The 18,886-nt window shown below is 47.3% G+C and overlaps 7 protein-coding genes across 7 annotated transcripts, besides 1 other annotated feature; 5 read left to right on the forward strand and 2 right to left on the reverse strand.

Moving 5' to 3' along the window:
• Positions 1 to 1,761: 1,761 nt before the first annotated feature.
• Positions 1,762 to 2,663, forward strand: UA08_03977 (hypothetical protein; the record flags this gene model as incomplete). The annotated part of the gene is made up of 2 exons (XM_020266640.1): positions 1,762 to 2,314; positions 2,398 to 2,663. 2 exons carry the CDS (start codon positions 1,762 to 1,764, stop codon positions 2,661 to 2,663), a joined length of 819 nt encoding a protein of 272 aa, XP_020120540.1.
• Positions 2,664 to 3,274: 611 nt separating this feature from the next.
• On the forward strand, positions 3,275 to 6,079 carry UA08_03978 (hypothetical protein; the record flags this gene model as incomplete). Its single annotated transcript, XM_020266651.1, has 5 exons — positions 3,275 to 3,283; positions 3,361 to 3,465; positions 3,525 to 4,201; positions 4,255 to 4,476; positions 4,534 to 6,079. The coding sequence occupies 5 exons, from the start codon at positions 3,275 to 3,277 to the stop codon at positions 6,077 to 6,079; spliced, it is 2,559 nt and encodes an 852-aa protein (XP_020120541.1).
• A 939-nt stretch (positions 6,080 to 7,018) lies between these two features.
• UA08_03979 (hypothetical protein) lies at positions 7,019 to 8,140 on the forward strand (the record flags this gene model as incomplete). The annotated part of the gene is made up of 1 exon (XM_020266663.1): positions 7,019 to 8,140. The coding sequence occupies one exon, from the start codon at positions 7,019 to 7,021 to the stop codon at positions 8,138 to 8,140; it is 1,122 nt and encodes a 373-aa protein (XP_020120538.1).
• A 667-nt stretch (positions 8,141 to 8,807) lies between these two features.
• Positions 8,808 to 8,849: a repeat region (Identified by RepeatMasker using a combination of RepBase library and repeat library created with RepeatScout).
• Positions 8,850 to 9,015: 166 nt separating this feature from the next.
• UA08_03980 (hypothetical protein) lies at positions 9,016 to 9,618 on the forward strand (the record flags this gene model as incomplete). The annotated part of the gene is made up of 2 exons (XM_020266674.1): positions 9,016 to 9,305; positions 9,369 to 9,618. 2 exons carry the CDS (start codon positions 9,016 to 9,018, stop codon positions 9,616 to 9,618), a joined length of 540 nt encoding a protein of 179 aa, XP_020120539.1.
• Positions 9,619 to 10,081: 463 nt separating this feature from the next.
• Positions 10,082 to 11,680, forward strand: UA08_03981 (hypothetical protein; the record flags this gene model as incomplete). The annotated part of the gene is made up of 1 exon (XM_020266685.1): positions 10,082 to 11,680. One exon carries the CDS (start codon positions 10,082 to 10,084, stop codon positions 11,678 to 11,680), a length of 1,599 nt encoding a protein of 532 aa, XP_020120838.1.
• Positions 11,681 to 13,696: 2,016 nt separating this feature from the next.
• On the reverse strand, positions 13,697 to 15,496 carry UA08_03982 (hypothetical protein; the record flags this gene model as incomplete). Its single annotated transcript, XM_020266696.1, has 4 exons — positions 13,697 to 14,188; positions 14,254 to 14,318; positions 14,368 to 15,085; positions 15,164 to 15,496. 4 exons carry the CDS (start codon positions 15,494 to 15,496, stop codon positions 13,697 to 13,699), a joined length of 1,608 nt encoding a protein of 535 aa, XP_020120837.1.
• Positions 15,497 to 16,313: 817 nt separating this feature from the next.
• On the reverse strand, positions 16,314 to 18,165 carry UA08_03983 (hypothetical protein; the record flags this gene model as incomplete). The annotated part of the gene is made up of 7 exons (XM_020266707.1): positions 16,314 to 16,899; positions 16,980 to 17,203; positions 17,257 to 17,315; positions 17,375 to 17,420; positions 17,491 to 17,886; positions 17,952 to 17,982; positions 18,065 to 18,165. The coding sequence occupies 7 exons, from the start codon at positions 18,163 to 18,165 to the stop codon at positions 16,314 to 16,316; spliced, it is 1,443 nt and encodes a 480-aa protein (XP_020120836.1).
• Between the last annotated feature and the right edge of the window lie 721 nt (positions 18,166 to 18,886).

The following is an 18,886-nucleotide window of genomic DNA, read 5'->3' on the forward strand; positions in this document are numbered from 1 at the left end:
CCAAGTCAAGCTCGCCCTCCCCGTTTCAGATAGAGAATGTTTATCTCTTGAGTACCCTATCTTCTATTGGAAATGTTGTATCTTGCTTTGTCGAACGTCTTGCGTAACTCGAAGAGTGGCCTGAAGATACTCGACCGATACTGCATCCGGCCTCTTGAATCGCCTCACTGGATCCGACATGGTCTGCCTCACGATGTAGAAGCTGGCTCAATCATCAGCTGCCTAGGTCACCGAGCCGGAGACCTTGTAGCCGGTATCTACAGTTCTGGGAACCTCCGAAATGACACGAGTTTGTTGTACACGCCCGAACGGAATGCGCGGTGGCCAGAGATTGCCCCGGTCACCTCTCACTCAGAGCTTCCGCAAGAAACGACGTCTATTGCCTCATGTATCAAACCCAAAGGCGAGAGTAGTCTCTTTGTAGCTGCAAAAGGGAGGGGGGCGGGTTGTATATCTTCCCACCTAACAACCAGAGAGACGGCGCATCGCCAGCGCTAGCTATTCCCTCAGTCCCAGTCAGCGGCACCAACACGTTTGGAATCGCTACTTCTCTTCAGTCCATCAGCGCAAATTCCTGAACAGTTGCCTGGGGAAAATGTGGCAACAAGAACCTTGTATATGCGTTCTGTGAAACTGGTGCTGGGCACCATCGAAGCAGTCTACAATGCGATCGAGTGTGTGTCTTCATCCAGATCAGGGTGCTTTTGGAGCAACTGATCGCCTGGATTGGCTTCGCGGCTGGACTGGAAAGACATCCTGCGTCCTCATCGCATGTTCCAAAACATCACCATACAGTATGTATGTATGCCCGACATGCTGTTGCACAGATCGTCTTTCTTGAGAATCATATCAAGCAGGGATTCCAAGACGTTCATGTGAAAATTCTGAGTTGAAATTGTTGCATCTAAGGACCCCTATTAGAGGGCAGACTTGGAGTCATCTTGTTGGTGTTGGACGAGAGCCGTCTCTCACATTGCTAGTGTATGGCTGTGTATGCCCTCGCGTAATTCTCAGTATTCCAGTATTGTGATTGGCTACGCGCGTAATTTTAGTGTATTTTACGCAGAGCCTGACGGCTCAATGCAGCAACGTGATAGGCCGATCGCAGTGGAGGCGGCGCAGCACGTGACGAGCCGCACCAAGGCCACGGGAGGAATTTTGTTAGCGCGGCAGCAACGACCGCGCAGGGTTAAAAAGGCCGCCGTGACCCGCGCTCCGGCAGCGACGAGAGCACGAAGACCCTGTCTGCTAATGCCACGCACATCCTGCGCACGTCGACTTCTTTCGCCACGCTCCGTCAACGCACCACTCTAAACCAAAGCTAGACGCTTGGACCAGCTGCATTATTTGCGCATTAGAACAAGAAAAAGAAAGGAACGGACGGGAAAGCACCTCCGAGAAAAACTGCCTTTTCGCTCTGCGTTCCACGAAGAACTGCGTCGGAACTTAGGTTTTGACGCTATTGGTTGGCATCGGGGTCAGCCATAGTAGTATTAATATCGACCCAACCATTATTATTAACTGCGGCCTCGCCCTTCCGGTTACACGGAGGACAGAGGACAGTGTTTGATACATTATTCGATATCAGGTGATCTCTTCAGGTAAGCTTAAAACGTTCCTAACTTAATTAACAACCAACGCTATTATCGCGGTGGGTCGGCAAACACCAATCCGAAGTCGCATAACAAAGAAGCAAACAAACACACAAACAGGAACAGGGGAAAACACGAGAACTAATATTGCTCCTGCGTTAGGAAGAACATGACAGATCCCGATAGCTCTTATCGTCCCCGTTCTCCAGACTTTTCCTCTCTCCAATCCTTCCCGAACACATTCAACAACAACTCCTACCAGCCACAACCACCCTATCTAGCCAGTCCTCTTGGCCAGCGCGCTTCTTACGACGCCTCACCATTCTTTACTGCTGGTTATCAGCCCCCGGTAGTGCATAGCCGCACTCCCCAGCAGTACGTGCAACAATCGCTTCACTACGACGACGATATGGCGAGACGAAGCGCACGCCTGTCGGCCGCTGCTCAGGCCCAAGCCCAGGCCCCTCCTCCCGCTCCTCCTCAACCTTCCCACCAACAATTCATATTTGATCAGCGTGTCGCTTCCACACCAAAGGCGATGGCCAGGGACTCTGAACACACAAATGCTCTTTCACCGCAGGGACTAGACTCGAACAGAGAACAACCGAAGCCCTGGGCTGGAATAGATGTGAAGACGAAGTTTCCAGTGGCTCGTATCAAGCGTATCATGCAGGCCGATGAAGAGGTCGGAAAAGTGGCTCAAGTGACGCCAATCGCAGTCTGTACGTGCCCCACTTTTATTTCTACTTAGTCTGTTATGGTTGATTTGGTTCTCGTCATACTGACTTTTTTTTTTCCCTTCCAGCCAAAGCACTCGAACTTTTCATGATCTCGCTGGTTACCAAAGCTGCAACAGAGGCTAGGGATCGAAATTCGAAACGAGTCACTGCTACCCATTTAAAGCAAGCCGTTGCCAAGGATGAGGTGCTCGATTTCTTGGCTGATATATGTTCGAAAGTGCCGGATCAATCATCTAAGAAAAATGAAGAGGATGGAAGTGATCACAATGAAGGAAAGCGAAAGTCTGGCGGCGGGAGACGAAAGAAAGACGTGGACAGTGATGACTTCTAATTATTCACATATGTTATTTACGATGGCTTAGGGGTTCCGGGTTATGGGTGTTATATAGATATGGATATCAGGGTTTGCAACGGCGTTTGGCGTCAATCCACCATTACCTACGTGTGGACGAGCATCGGGCTTTCATCTTGACATTCTTCGAGCGTTTGCACTTGTTTTAGCTCATAGAAAGACTCCCTAGAGTCTAGATGACGTTTTTAATGAACGCAGGAGGGCGCCGCATCATCTATTGTACAGCAATGTGCTTTCAGTGTCCATGCTATACATATTTTTCTTCCGGCCAAAGATCTCTCTAATTGCGCCGTTATGCATACAAAACATGTGACAGTACGGGAACGAAGCAGCTGGCTGCAGGAAGCAACGATGACCAGTAGTTGTTCACCAAAAATTCTCTCTAGTCCGAAGATAGACTAGTTCCGCCCTTTATCCACCTACTATTGGCTGCACGGGTGATGCGTAATTACAGTATTGTTACACTAGCGCAGCTTCCCCTAAGTAGCCAGCTACGTACAGCCAGCAGCTGCACCTGCTGCTGGCACAGCTCTGCTTTCCCCAGTCTTAGTCGCTGCTGGTCCGTTGAGATGCCTGACTGGATCTGAACAATGGATTTTGTAAGAACTTCTCCATCTTGATACCAGACACCCCAGGTTTTATGTCACATAGCTAATTGATTGTCTTGTTGGGCAAGTGGTCTCGCCTGGTTGGCGGTTCCCGCACTGCCTCGAAAACCCCTCGGACGAGCACCCCCGTTGAGCGATTGACGGCGTTCAAAAGATCCTGCAATACTCTTCAAGTGAGTCGCGAACACCTACGGATGGGTATGCTGTTACTCTGACACGTACAATTGTGAAGCAAATTTGGCGCACTAGCAATTCCCCGTCTAACGAGTTGGCTGCTACGGCTCATGCTCGGGCCTGTGTCGATCGTCTAAATCATGTCCTAAGCGAGGAATCGAGAGGCCCTGCACCGCATCCATGTCTTTCATATGCGTCTACGTCGCAGATATTCGTGACAGTGACGAAACTGGCTTTAACCTATCGAGATGAGGGATTGGTACGACTATCAGCAGTATTCTTCAACACGTTGATTGATGCGGAGCTGGACGGTATCGTCGATAATCGGGTATTCTCGCGAGCTTTGATCGACCTCGTTCGAAGGAACTTACTGCATACAAATGACGTGGATGCACGCCTGGTCGAGCTGCTCTTCGGCGTCGCCAATAATATTCGTTTGCGACCAAATATTCTGACGGCTTGGTTTATTCCAAAACAAGCCCAATTGCCAGAGAGGGAACTAGAAGAGGAGGAGCAGTTTGCCGGTGTCACACGGAAGGATGATTTCCCACTCTTCTATCTTCTAGTAGAATATGTTCATCGTGAAGGCCGAACAGGCGATTTTGCCCGTACCGGTCTGTTATACCTTATTGAAACCGCGACCCGATCCAAGATACTCGAGAAATGGTTGATTGAAAGTGATCTGGCCACGCTGATGGCGACTGGCTTGGGTGCATTGTACAGTCAGCTTAGCAGGTACGCATATCTGTGTGGCCCCAGGATCGTATATAAATACTAACTTGCCAAAGAGATTTTTATCCTACTTTCATTGAAGGCAATGTTCCTACCATTATAGCTCTTTCGGATGAAAATGATTTTCAACGAGACACCGAGCCGTTGATACGCCCTGATGTTGAATCCTTCATATCATACCTGCTCTTCTGGCAAGACACAGTTGACCATTGTCAGTCGAAAGAAGTCAACGATACACTCCTAGATCACTTCGAGGTCTTGTTCTTAGAACAGCTTCTGTACGAGCCTTCCATTGTGCACAATGTTACTATTGAATATCTTGCTAACGAATGAAGCTATCCGTCCTTATTGGAGTCCTCAGATGTCAAGGGTGGATCAACCTCCGCGGTGCTAACGTACTTGTGCCGATTGTTGGAGTCTATTGACCAGCCCAAACTTATTCACCGCACTCTTCAATTTCTGATGGCGGCTCCTACACATGCTGAACCGGTTATAGAAGTGTCTCAAAGCTTGCATTATAAGAATTTGTCTCTAAGTCGGCGCAAGTCTTTGGACGTGCTGGCTACTTTGACTGAAGCCGAGGATCAAAGGCTATCCCCGTCACTATTTAATCTTTCCGATTTAATATTGATGAGCATAAAGTCACGGAATAAGGAGACCGTTGTAGCCACACTACGCTTACTAACAGTCATAGTGCGAAGACATCATTCTTTTGCGGAGTCATTAATCAAAACAAAAGAGTCCGTATCGGGACCACGACGCACCGTGGGTGCTCTCAATGAGGAGCTTCAAAGATACCTGTCGTTCGCAACCCGCATTGTCAATGACCCATCCTTGAATGATTCTTTTGAACAATACTCAAAGGATGCCACACTTATTCTTGAATCCCGTCTTTTCATACCATCTCCAAGGAGCAGTACACTAGATGGGCCGACTGACCAACCACTCGACATTTGTCTGGATGATGCAATCTTTAAGGAGATTCTGAATCTGTTGAATAATTTCTTCTCGAACAGTGTCAATGTGAATCTTGGATTGACTGGACTTATTACCAGTCTTGCTTCTTCCAATTTGATTTCTCTTAATGGATGGCTCTTAGTCGACCCGTCTAACTACGAATACAAAACGGAGTTCTCCCCTTCGCCAGAACAAGATTCTGCCTTTTTGGATGACGACATCCCGAGAGTCGAAGCTGGTGATCGTGTTCCTCTCGATCCTCTAGCAGCTATCAGGCAAAGTCTGTCGGCACCAAGCTGGTCAGATGACCACGAAACACCGATTGCAAAATCTCTACAAAAATTGGCTGGCCACCTTGAAAACTGGAGAAAAGAAATTCCAGATTTTGACGATTTGGTCGCAGCACGTCGCAACTTGCTGCACAGTGATGGTGCAAGAACCGAGCGGTCAATTCCTTCGTCCCGCCAAACCTCCCAGCCTCCAAACTCGCGTTTCACAGAGGCGCCCCTTTCCCCGCGTGACCGGCCAATCAGTGCTGCTGCATCAGGTTCTTTACCACGTAGTGCTGTCGGCTCTCCAATTAGCGAATCATCCATTAGGTCTCCCGGATCCCCGACGCCGTCGCAACGCACTCTGCCAGTAGAAGATAGCCGTCACAAAGTCTCCGGTTCGTATCAAGCTGATCAACGCACAGAAAGCTCAACAATCACCGATGTGGGAAGCGAGCCGATTGTTGAAAATGAGGCAATCATTCCAGAGAATGACCATGAAGGACTACACAACCCGTCACTGGCCAAGAATGAGGAGGCGGTCACCCTGGGTCATATTCTTACCAATGTTGTCATTTTGTATGAGTTCATACTAGAGCTCTCAGCGATGATTCAGATCAGAGCCACTTTATTCGAGGAGGCAGGTTATGATTAAGCCGTGTTGGAAGTTATCGCACCGGGCGAAAATGATGGCAGCTGCCTATAGGCCACGTGTGTTGTCTATCTACTGTTTAATATGCGCCAATACCCATTTGTTTTTTAACTTTTCACAGTCGAAGATAAGCCTTTGAATCAATCAAAGATGTTTATTCTAACGGCATAATTCCCAAACCGGAGCGGATATGCCAACAGACTATTGACGAAGATCTCGGTCTTGATGGACACGCCAGAGAATCAGAATCAAACTAGTCGACCAAGGAAAAAGAAAAAAGAAACGAATTGTCAAGACTAATTAAGCATTTCAAAATTCAATTCGGACTACGTATGGCGTAGAGCGCACAGCCTACTAAACCCGGTTATATGAACCAAACAGTAGTTCATTGGGTTACGTCCCAAGGCTGCGTTTCAATGGTATCAGAGACTGTGGACTCTGGCCTAGAAGCACATCACCGTAGAAGAAGTTCATACATGAACGAGATGGTGAATAAAAAAAATGAAAGACCGACTGGAAGCTCCGAGACGCGGGAAATTAATTCATTTGCCGGGCCGGATTCACGCCTCGGCCTAACCCATCCACATCCATCCAGTAGTGAGATTCAGTACGGCGTACAGTCGGAATATTGGACCAGTCTGCCTGACAGAGAAGAGAAGGACGCAGTTTGAATGCGTAGTGCACGATGGCGTGTTCGGCGCTTCTAAAAATCAGTGCATTTCCCCGGCAGATACATATATCTTCGGACAAAACTATGTAAACACATTGTCAAGCCGAGGGGGTATGGGCATCCCTTGCATGTATATATACCCTGCTGGCCTGGACCATTCTGCCAGTCCTTGCCAGTATCTGATATTTACTCCTCTTGTCACTGTGTTGCACGACGATAACTTGCTCTCCTCGCGATTGTGTACTGGCTCAAACAAGAAACAAGGACAAAACATGGCTGTTCCCACCAACCAAGCGGCGTGGATTAATGACAAAAACGCCAAACCCCTCGAAGTCAAGGAATCTCCGTATCCAAAGCCAGGCCCCAACGAGCTCGTGATCAAAAATGCTGCGGTTGCCATTAACCCTATAGACTGGTTGCTCCAGGAGACGGGTCACCTCGCCTTTACCTGGATTAAGTATCCATTCATTTTCGGCAGCGACTTGTCGGGAGAGGTGGCTGAGGTTGGCAGCGAGGTGACTCGGTTCAAGGTTGGAGACCGCGTTTTGGCTCTCGGAGCTGGAACTGATCAGGACCGCAACAATGCTGCGGAGGGAGCTTTCCAGAACTATACAGTTGTCATGGACATTTTCGCCAGTCATATTCCGTCCACCCTGTCCTATCAAGACGCCGCTGTTCTTCCCCTTGGTTTGACAACTGCTGCTGCGGGCCTTTTCCAAGAGGACTCTCTCAACTTGCAGTTGCCTACCGTTCCTCCACAGGCACCAACAGGCAAAGCCGTGCTGATCTGGGGAGGCTCTACAAGTGTCGGAAGTAATGCTATCCAGCTCGCTGCCGCCGCCGGCTACGAGGTCTTCACTACGTCCTCACCAAGGAATTTCGACTACGTCAAGAAGCTGGGCGCCTCACATGTCTTCGACTACAACTCCAAGGCCATTGTGAAGGATTTGATTGCGGCTTTAGCGGACAGGACCGTTGCTGGTGCTTATGCCATTGGAGTAAACTCCCTTCCGCTTTGCGTTGATATCATTGCTAAGACCAAAGGCGTCAAATTCGTCAGTGACGTTGGATCCGTGGACATCCCCAAGGATAAGAAACTTTCTGGCTTCACACTTATTCCCTTCCTACTGGGCACAATGAGCCGTGGTGCATCGCTCTGGTTCAAAACAAAGCGCACCGGTGTCCGCACCAAGTTTATCTATGCGACTGACATTAAGAAGACCAATGTCGCCAAAGCTATTTTCGAGGACTTCCTTCCCGAGGCTCTCGCTGAGGGTCGTTTTATTCCTTCGCCCGAGCCTCTGGTCATTGGCCAAGGGCTCGAAAATATACAGAGTGGATATGATCAGCTGAAGAAGGGAGTTTCGGCAAAGAAAGTTGTTGTTACGTTGTAACAAGCCAGGCTGATATCTCGCCAGTCCCCCGAAACGCATTCTCCTGTCTCATGATTTGATTGTCTCCAGCAAGCTTGATTTACTTCTCTTTTTCGGGCGGCCAGAACGCATTGCTACATTTAGATCTTAATACTAATATCCTGTATACCCCTATGTTTACTACGAACCAGCATTTTACCCTTCATCGCGACAGGAAACAATTGAATTGATATATCTACCACCTACTTCCAAACTTCATTAAGTGTATTTGCGTGCTCGAATAGTAGAAGGATTAAACAAGCTAGATCAAAGGGCACCCCATAGAGTAAAAGAGCCATGCGGAGGTAACTTCTGGTTTTTTCCTGCATGGTACCAGACAGCATGGAACAAATCAAGGAGCTATTGACCGTTGATCGACGCTATGGAGGTTGGTTGGCCCCTTTGTGAATGCAAAGTCTCAAATATGCCTTGTTTTGACGCAAAACAGTGGCCAATAGACACACCTGCGGGGATTCATTCCGGGGGCATAGGGAAATATATAACTCCGAAATATGGCTAGATCAAGTATCATGCAATCTGCATCTCGTGCTGACTAGTTCAGCGGCATGAAAAGTTATCTAAAGATTCCTTGACAGCAGAGTACTACGGCATTATTCGAAGATTTCGTGTGTGAATTGTAAAGCCTAATAGATGCCTTAAACATGATATGAATCCTTATCTTGAATGAGCGGCTACGCAGGTATTGTGGGGTTCTCATCACAGATAAGAAAGATTCCTATGCACGCATGGTGCTCGCATCTTCAACTCCCTCTGGCCTTCCAGCTCCATAAGAGGTACAAGATTCCTTGCAGAAAAAATAGATAGCACAAAGCAAGACTCCTATCGTCCCTCCTCCAATGGTGGCGACTTTGGATCTCCTCTTCGATTCGTCGGTGATTTCCCCGGAAATTAAGGCTGCATATCCAGCGGGGTACACAATCCGTCCCCTCGCCCGCGATGACTGCCATCGAGGCTTCTTCAAATGCCTTCAAGACCTGACTTGGACTGGAGATATAACCGAGGCCCAGTACCTCGAACGGTTTGACTGGCACAAAAAATATGGCCAGGGTTGGTACTACTGCGTGGTCATCCTGGACCCATCTGAGCGCGTTGTCGGAACTGGGGTTGTAGTGGTGGAGAGGAAATTGTTCGTTCTCCTCCATTGACGTTCAGACATAGCAAAGATCTGACTGACACTGGCTGTTCCTAGCATCCACAACCTTGGTATAATCGGGCACATTGAGGACATTTCCATCGCCAAGGATCATCAAGGGAAACACTTTGGCCAGAAGCTGATAAGGACGCTGGATAGCATCGCGGTCAACGTTGGCTGCTACAAAACAATACTCGACTGTGCGCCTCGCAACGAGGCATTCTATGCAAAATGCGACTACGAAAAGGCCGGGACGGAAATGTCGCATTATTTTGAGGAGTTCAAAAGCGACTATGAGCGTGGGTAGAGGGTATTCTGGATGACGAGATTTGAAACTAGTGGGTACCGTAGATATATCAACTTACCAATACTGAGAGAAGTTGAGACAAACTTTGAAGCAAGTAAACACCGGAACACGTCTTGTCCCAAATGCCTTTATCTGTTAGGGTTAGGGCGTATGCACCCTAACCCTAATTTACGCATCCGGAGTTGCTCGGATAGCCAGATAGAACCCACGCCCCGTCATTCGGCCATGATTGGCTCGGGCTGAGCTGGATATTGCTGCACTGGAGGAGGAGGCCAGCTTTCAACTTCCTGTGAATCGCACCCTGACTTGCACACAGTCCGTGTCTGACCGCGGCCAATGAACCATCCTCTATTTCTTTGTGTGTTTAACCTAGGCATTCTCCGGGTACGCGGGGCGGCTCCTTGTCGAGCTTAGTGGACAACAAAGAGGTCGTTTGCGCCATAATAGTATAACCAAGACGGTCATGCAACGCACGGAGAATAGTACCGACGAAGATCCTTTCGTGGACCGTGAAGATGCGCCCTTTTTAGACCCGGATTCGACGAACGTACGAGCTTCTTCCCACGATGGCGGAGACAAAGCCTCTCGAGAAAAGCTGCGCATACGGCTCATGATCACACTATACGCGATAATCCTGCTTGTTGAAACAGGCAATGCCATGACCCACGGCCCAATCACTCGTATCTACGAGTCGATCGCTTGCAAAAATTACTACCAAACGGCGGACCCATCGAAAATCGGGACCGACGGGCAGGTACCGGAAGACCTGTGCAAATTGTCGGAAATTCAAGGGGAGATTGCTTTGATCAAGGGGATTTCGGAACTTTTTGATGGGGTGGCCAGTATCTTGCTCGCGATCCCATATGGGCTGATGTCCGATCGCATCGGGCGCAAGCCTACGATTATGCTGAGCATTCCAGGCTTCATTCTTAATATGGTCATCTCCGGAACGGTTCTGTGGTGGTCGAATATTTTTCCGCTGCGTGCGATCTGGCTGTCAGCTCTGGCATGGCTGTTCGGAGGGGGCTTGGTCGTTGCGGCTGCACTGGTATGGACAATGATGGCCGATGTGACCACCGAAAAACAGCGGTCGGCCATGTTCTTTCAATTTGGTGTTGTGGTTATGGGCTCCGAGTTTTTGAGTAACACCGTCGGGTCGTGGTTGATGATATATTCTCCATGGGAACCCTTGCTCATCGGCTGGGGCATTATCATTGCTGGTTTGTGCCTGGGGCTTACGCTGCCGGAAACAAAGAATGCATTCTCCCCCAGCACACATCCGGACCAAAAACAAGAGCAAGAATACGAATTGTCAGATATATCAAGCGCCGGCGGAGACGAATCAGAAGGATCTTTGCCTTACACGAAAACGATCCCAGTGCAAGAGCCACCAAAAACATTATGGGCCCGCACCAGAGCATCAATCATGGCATATTCTTTCTTGTTTCAAGACAGACAGGTCATCTTGCTTTGCTCTGCTTTCCTGGTATACAAGCTTAGCCGAGGGACTGCGTGGTTCTTGATCCAGTACGTCTCGGTAAGATACAATTGGAGCCTGGCTGCAGCAAACTTGATCATCTCGCTGAAATCGATCTTGATGGTTGCTCTTTTCATCGCCGTTCTGCCCCTGGCATCTTGGTATTTACAGAAGAAACGAGGACTTGACAGTCGTAGCAAAGACATGATTCTCACCAAAACTAGCGTCGTGTGTTTGCTACTGGGCACGCTGGGCATGGGTCTCTCGCCGCATGTCGCTGTTATGATATTCTTCCTCGTGATTCAGACTATGGGTGCAGGATTCGTCTACACTACGCGGGCAGTGGTCACAACCATGATTCAGCGCAATCAAACTGCCCGACTATATACTATGATTGAGATCATCCAAGCATTCGGCATGATTCTGGCTAGTCCTATTATGACTGGGTTCTTTAACTGGGGTCTTTCGCTGGGTGGCTTCTGGATAGGTCTGGCCTGGATTGTCGCTTCAATCCTCTTTGGCATTGTGGGCCTTATTATCTGGAGAGTCAAGTTGCCTGCGGTCTCTACCATGTCTGACGATTGATTCATGCGGCCAGAATGATTAAAACTATATATTTCTGCTCCTATTTCGGTGTCATTATTTGTGTATGCTGGGAACAATGAACAATATCTGTCTCGACTGTTTGTTATACTTATCTGGATTCTCGAAGCGAGTGACTACTTTTGTACATATATATGCAAAAGAATTTGGAGATATGATTGGATATACAATAGATATAATTACACCACCACCGCTTCCAAGTCTGCATTTGGATACGTGCACGTTAGATTATCGAAGTACAATTCTAACATCCTTGCTTCTATTACTCTATTCAAAATTTTGATTGAACTTTTGTCTTAAAGGGAAAAAATTGGCAGTGAATCATTGATCTCATCAAGTGTGACGGTACGCATTGAGTAGATCCCTCGGGAACGACTGAAACCCTAACTTGCCCTTATTGGAAATCAGGACGTTTGCGGCAGCAAGACTCCCTTACCAGCCTATCTAGATACTACGAGGTGGCTTCTTACTGCCTTATTAGCAGCACTTGAATAGGAATAAGGGCCTTGGTAGATTGTAGAAGAGAAATTACCATAAATAGCTTGTGGACTATAAGGCTGTGGAAAGATCTATAAAAAGCTAGGAACTACCAGTACGTTTCCCACTGTCAAAATGAGTCAGGTGAAGGAGAAAAAAATCTGAGTTATATAGGACTAGCAAAATAAGACTTTATCCAAATTACATTGCTATAAGGTTAAATAAGCAAGTGAAACAGGACACTTTTTAGCCGACATATGGAAATACCGGTAATGGCAAACTGAACAGGACGAGAAAGATGTCAACATCGTATATGATGTTGCTGAACTATGCACAGCGCCCAAACAAGCAGATGTCGCCACAACAGTTGCTATTGACCGAGCACGATTGGAGAAGCGCTAGAGACTTTGGTTAGTACAGCATTTCAGACAAATTAGGTCAGCAGTTGTACATACATTTGCATTCTGAATATGAGTTTGAGCCGCCGCCGGTAGAACCAGGAGCTGCAGCTGACATGATCCCAAGGGCAACGAAGAGGAAGACAAGCTGGAATGTGGACTTCATTGTGCAAAGAGAGCAAACAGCAAGATGATGATATAACAGGCAGTCGATTTCGAAGCAAAGTTCGATGTCAACTTGGCAAGTAGATCTGTTGGATTGAAGGAGATTTTGGTTTTGAGGACTTTCTTAGTTTAAAAGATTTCTTAGTTTAAAAGATGAGAAACGTCGGAAACGTCGTTGGGGGTTGGCACCTACGTACGCATCGTCCGACTATATAGATGAATAAATTTGAACTTCCACGTGCTAGAATACAGAAATAGATTTCAAAAACTTAAAGACCGCATGCGGTATCTATCAGATGGCATAAATACTTCACGCGTGAAGAAAGAATAAGTTGTATGGTTGTATAACAATGATATGACTATATCTTTCTAGCCAGTTGAACCACCGGCAACCACAGGAAGACGATCATTTCCACTGCAATTTTGTTTACTATCACACTCTCTGCCCAGTGGACATTGTATTCCCTGCCCAAATGATATGGCACCAAGCTTAGTTTCAAAGAAAGGCTTACTTGCCGCTGGAATGGATCGGCATTCTTTACTACGGAATGCGGCGCTGCTCTTAGCTAGATGGCAAATGTATGTGATGACCGTCATGATGGTTTCCGCAAGGCCAAGCAGAAGGTGGGTCATGAGTGAAATTGTAGATAAAAAAGCCTTTAGATAGATACATCGCGTCTGTCATGACACATGGTAACCTAGATAGTAGTACCTAAATTCACAGATGTTCTCGTCTTTGATGTCGCGGAAAACACAGTTTGTACGTTACATACATTACTTGAAAGCTATAGCTAACTTGGTTGTCGCAGTAATTATTTGGGGCCCAACAACTAGACACCTAAATAACTCGATTATCTTGCCCCATAACGATTTCAACTCTTGACGGTACTTGGTGAACATATTCTGCAACCTAAATTTGATGCAGAGTAGAAAGCATATCAAACAGGAATGACTCACTCTAAACTTCATTCTCGCTCTCGCCTGCCACCAAATTATGGTTCTTAAACTGTCGTGGTGGAACCTTTCTCTCAAACAATATATCTAGCTCTTCAAAAGTTCTGCCCTTCGACTCGGGCAATCTGAAAAAGCACCAGACATAGCAACCAAGACTAATCGCACCAAAAAGAAATCCCGTTTTTCCACGCCAATCGCCTTCATCAGTGTTGAGCATGTAGGGCAGCACAACGGTGAAGACGATATTGGCAACGGCTTGAACCGCTGTAGCTATAGCGATGGTGCGACCACGCAGACGAGTTGCCGAGATTTCCGAAATAATCACGAAACAGACTGGTCCTACAGTAGTTTGGTAGATGAAGGTCCAGATATCCATCAAGGATGCTTGAGCCCAGACCGCGCCGGAATTGCTGCGGCCAAAGTCTAAAAAGCCGATAACAAAGAGAATGATTGTCATTAGGATCATGCCGCTATTATAAATTGAGCGGCGACCAAACTATGAGGTCAAAGTCAGAATTAGGAAGAAAAGGTCAACTGAAGTATAGCGCCATAATCACATACGTAGAGCATCAATGGCCACGATAGACATGTACCCACAAATCCGAGTGCAGTATTACCAACACCCACTAAGCGAACGTTAGCATAGCATCCTTAGAGGGGTCTAAGCGGACTCACTGTTAAACGATTCGGAGTCACTCAGTCCGGCCGTCTCGAAGAAAAAGGTTGAATATGCGATAAGGGGGTTACCACCAATAACTTGTATCAGATACACCATGACGGAGATCTCGGTGCGGATGAGATTTGCCTTCTTAAAGCAATCCCAGTAAGTCGTGGTAGACTCAAGTTCTCGCTCAAGGAGGTCAGTCTGCTCGATCATGACAAGCATTCCATCGATATCTGGGCGGTTTTTTGCTGATGAGAGTCTCATAAGAGCTTTACGCGCATCATCGCGCCTCTCTTTGCGAACTAGCCAATATGGACTTTCGGGGGCAAACACCAAGCCAATAAGGAGCACTACAGGCCATAACCATTGGATTGCAAAAGGTGCTTTGTACGCCCATTCGTCCAGCCGACTCTCGAGACCAGCAGCGACTCCTTGTGCTATGAATTGTCCGATCACAAAGGCCAGATTGACCGATGCGGTAAGAACACCCCGGAGAGCAAGAGGACAGATCTCGGAGGCATAAGTGGGAGCAATAACGACATAGAAACCGTATGCGAGACCCCCAAGGATCTCTCCAGCACACAGCATTCCGATGCTAGTCGCAAAGAATTGCACAAACACAAACGCAATTGACCATACACAGCATATGGCCAGTGTCAACCGCCGACCTAGCTTTTCTAGCGGCCAGCCGCAGGCCAAGGCCCCGAGGGCTTGACCGATGGGATTGCCCTAGTCGTGATGAAAACAGTTTAGTTATCTTGGACACTGCTAGATAGTTCTCATTTGCAAGTAGATGTGAAGTTATACCATATTTAGACCCATTTGCCACGGCGCTGAGATGATATAAGAGCCATTATACTCGTATCCAAACTTCCGCTGAAAGGCGGGCAATGCAAAAAAAGTGGTGATTATTTGCGCATCAAATCCGGCCATAATAACAGCAACGCAGAATAAAAAAGCCCATCCCACGGCCTTGGGCCATTGCCGGACAGCGGCCCAGAATGAGAGTTCATGCTCTTTGATTGTAATGCCCCGCGTCTCTTCAATGGCGAGAACGTCGCCTTTATGCAGATCACCGTCATTAGTTGCGGTTGGAGCAATGTCTCCGACAGTAACGGTCTTGGTGTTGGGATCTTTCATCTTGATGTGTGCAGATTGCGAGCATATGCATGAGACAAGACGAAATGCAGAGGAATGGACGTAAGAAAGGCGGTGATAACAAGACGTTAATCTTGTCTTATTATACCCTTGGCCATGAGGAGATACCGCTGGCAGTGGCAGGCAAAGAGAGTTGGTTATCGGGCACGCTGATTGGGTGGCTTCAGGTCAAGCGTCATGCGGGGTACACTAGTAACTTTCTTTCCCCCTTTTGCTCTAATTTTGCTCGGCTTCATTGGCTGATTTTATGAGTGAAAATTCTTAGCGCTGATGTATGCGGGTATTAATGTTTCGCCGGAGTATGCCGTAAGATAAGAAGGCCTTAGGCTCGCAGTTAATGTCGTCGTCGTGTTTAGCGGCACTTGTTATCGTCTACGCTAATAGGATGCTACTCAAGAAATCTTGGCTTTGCTTATTAGAAGTAGATCCAAACAGAAGGCCATCTCGTTATGTCGGCAACTTTGCCGGTTACACCTGTAGCTTTGACCAAGCATCGGTATGGTGTTTTAGCCCTAACGTCCAATTCACATGCACCTACTCGATCTGATACTCCACATGCAAGCGCTTCAAATTCATTGGAGTTTTGGGTCTAAGAGATTGTATTATTATTCCTTATCTAGATTATTATATGGCTACGTTTTGGACTTCGATGTGAAAGCCCAAGGCATATCCTATTCAATCAGCCCAGATTTCTACACTCTAGTACCTACTGCTGTTATGCATGTCTCAGAAACCATTCGTCTGAAAGCTAGTCACAGTCCAACCATTTCGTAGACCATACTCGCTTGAAGGCGTACTGCTATGTAGTGGCGCATAATAGGCGTCCAACACTTTTCCCTTCGTACCACGCCCCTTGCAAAAACCCAAAATACTCCGTGCTTGTTGCTTCACCGGCAAAGTAAAGACGACCAACATTTGTGCGTAGGTTTTGATGCATCTCCAGGCTGACCCCATTCGGCCAGTTTGAGTAGCTGCCATATGCCCATGGCTCCAGGCTCCAACGTGGATACATAAATGCTATTGGGTCTGGGACCTTGTCAGCACCGAACATGTGCCGGAGTATAGCCATGACTTGATCTTTGGTTTCGCCGTCGGTCTGGGCTTCGACCCGATAAGCCTGGTCGTGGACCACAGTTACAAATATAATGCCCGAGCCCTCGAGGAATCCTGGAGTGTCAAGCGATTGAAATACTGGATACCACCGGCGCTCCTTAGGGTCGGCATAGAGAAAGTACTGTGTGTCCTTAGGCCAGAAAACTTCGTCCGGTGAGAATTGAAGAAAAATCTTGGTGTAGGTGCCCATGTCAAAAGTAGCAATCCCATCCTGCTTCCATCCAGGAAACTCGGGGTCGAAGCTGACAGCTCTGTTTTGGAGGACGCCGACACTTTTGCAAATAGTTCCAAGGTTAGCATCGGTGAATTTATCAGCCTCAATATATGCGCGTTCATGGTCACGTTGGCTCACGAGAAAGTACAAATGGCATATTCTGCCTCAAAACAGTTCCCTTGGCTATCGGTGATCGTCAGTCCTGTGCCACTGTAGGTAACATTGGTGACGATGGTATTGAGGTGGAGCCGCTCATCATTATCAGATAAGAAAGTGCTTGCTTCGCCTTTGAGCCAAGTATTGAATCCGCGTTGATCCCAGACGAAGTTATTTTCATTCGACCACTGGCAAAACGACGTGTTCTGTCGAAAAGTGAGGCTATACGCTTTAAGCAAAGACACCGATTAAGACATACATAATTCATGATATCAAATACCAACGAGCTTTGATCGGGCTCGTAGGCATACTCCCAGTCTGAATGTATATTGTTTAGTTTTGTCCTCTTAGCGTATTTAGATACCATTTATACGCACCCCATTCCCACCATTCTACGGCTTGCATCTTCATGTCTTTTTTCGGCTGCCACCCGCTTTGTGTAAGTCCTGCTCGTGCGCTAAGATCTTGTAGGTTGTCCGCAAGGATTACACACTGCCAGCTCTTCGAGAGTTGTATAAACATGACCAAAGGTGTCGAAAAGTTGAGAATAGTCATTATAACCAGTCTCATCATATGTCAAAATCGAGCTGTAATTGGAGTAGGTGCTGTTCACGCCATACTTTTGGGCCTTTGGTATTGGTCGTAGAGTGTCAGCGACATTCGAATAACGTTCTTGAATATGCCCGACTATATATCCTACCAAAAGCCAGATGGGATTTTGTGGACCACCTGGTGTTCCCAGACCCTGGATCCAATTTGCACCGACTTCGATTGTGCGTGGGTTTCCATCTACGGCCTGTCCAAAAGTAGTATGTCGCAAGCGGCCACCAATGTCGGAGTTGTATTCGAGAATAATGAAGTCATGCATAGAGTTGTTGCTCAGGGATTGCTATGATAAGCAATTATATGAGAGGAGAACGACAAAAGTAATGTCTCGAAGCTGTTTTCGCTTACAGCTGCCGTGATACCAGCCGTACCACCACCACTAGTCTCGAGTTATTACCAACGTGGGAAAATGGCCTAGCTCAAGCCAAAAAAAAGAAGAAGCGGTGAAAAGGATAACGAACAGAATGGCGACAGTAGTCTTCTCGCATGTTTGTTTCTGGCTACCGAGCACTGCACTGCTCAGAGTTAGTGAGAGCAGTAAGATATACCTGAAATCAAGCATCATGGACTGCATGTAGTGAACCTATAATGAACCTCAAATTGCTGTAGGTTTTTGGCGGATTTAGGTCACATTTGGTTTTTGACTGCTTCTTATATAGTTCTGGCTTCCAACTTCCTTGAATCTCGACAGCAGATTCTCCACGGTCAGACAAAACAGTCACAAGCGGCCAATGAAACTAAAAAGACAACAATATTCAAGTTCCGTGACCCCAAGAGGTGCAGGGTTCTGGGTTCAAATCACACCGCTGTTCAACTAATGCATGCTTTTGGACTGTGCATGCCGCCCACCGGATTCACATCTGTCAATGCGGTGGCAGAAGGCAATCCATCCCTGTGACCCCGAAAATGCTGGAAGGTGCCAGTCACGCCGAGGCAGCACGTCGGTGTTAGTAGTTATGATTACCTGATTATTCGAAAAACAAAATAAAAGCCATCTTAGGTATCTGTTTGGTTTATGGGTGCGTTTTGCGTTGGTTTATTGATTCCTCACGACATCGTTGGGTCCGAAAATGCGCATTTCACAGGATTAGAATTGGGGCGCAAAGTAGATCCGAGAAAAGATTGAGCATTTGGCATGAGTCTGGCACAAAAAAGAGCAATCCTATATTGGAAGGTCATTAGGCAGGAATGAATTTGACTGTGATAGCGTTGCTCCTTTCTACAATCTGCAGCGAAGATCAACATCACTACCCTTACATGAAAGCATCGATAGGTAACATTTG

Source organism: Talaromyces atroroseus (assembly GCF_001907595.1).
Source record: "Talaromyces atroroseus strain IBT 11181 chromosome Unknown scaffold_4, whole genome shotgun sequence".
Classification (NCBI taxonomy): domain Eukaryota; kingdom Fungi; phylum Ascomycota; class Eurotiomycetes; order Eurotiales; family Trichocomaceae; genus Talaromyces; species Talaromyces atroroseus.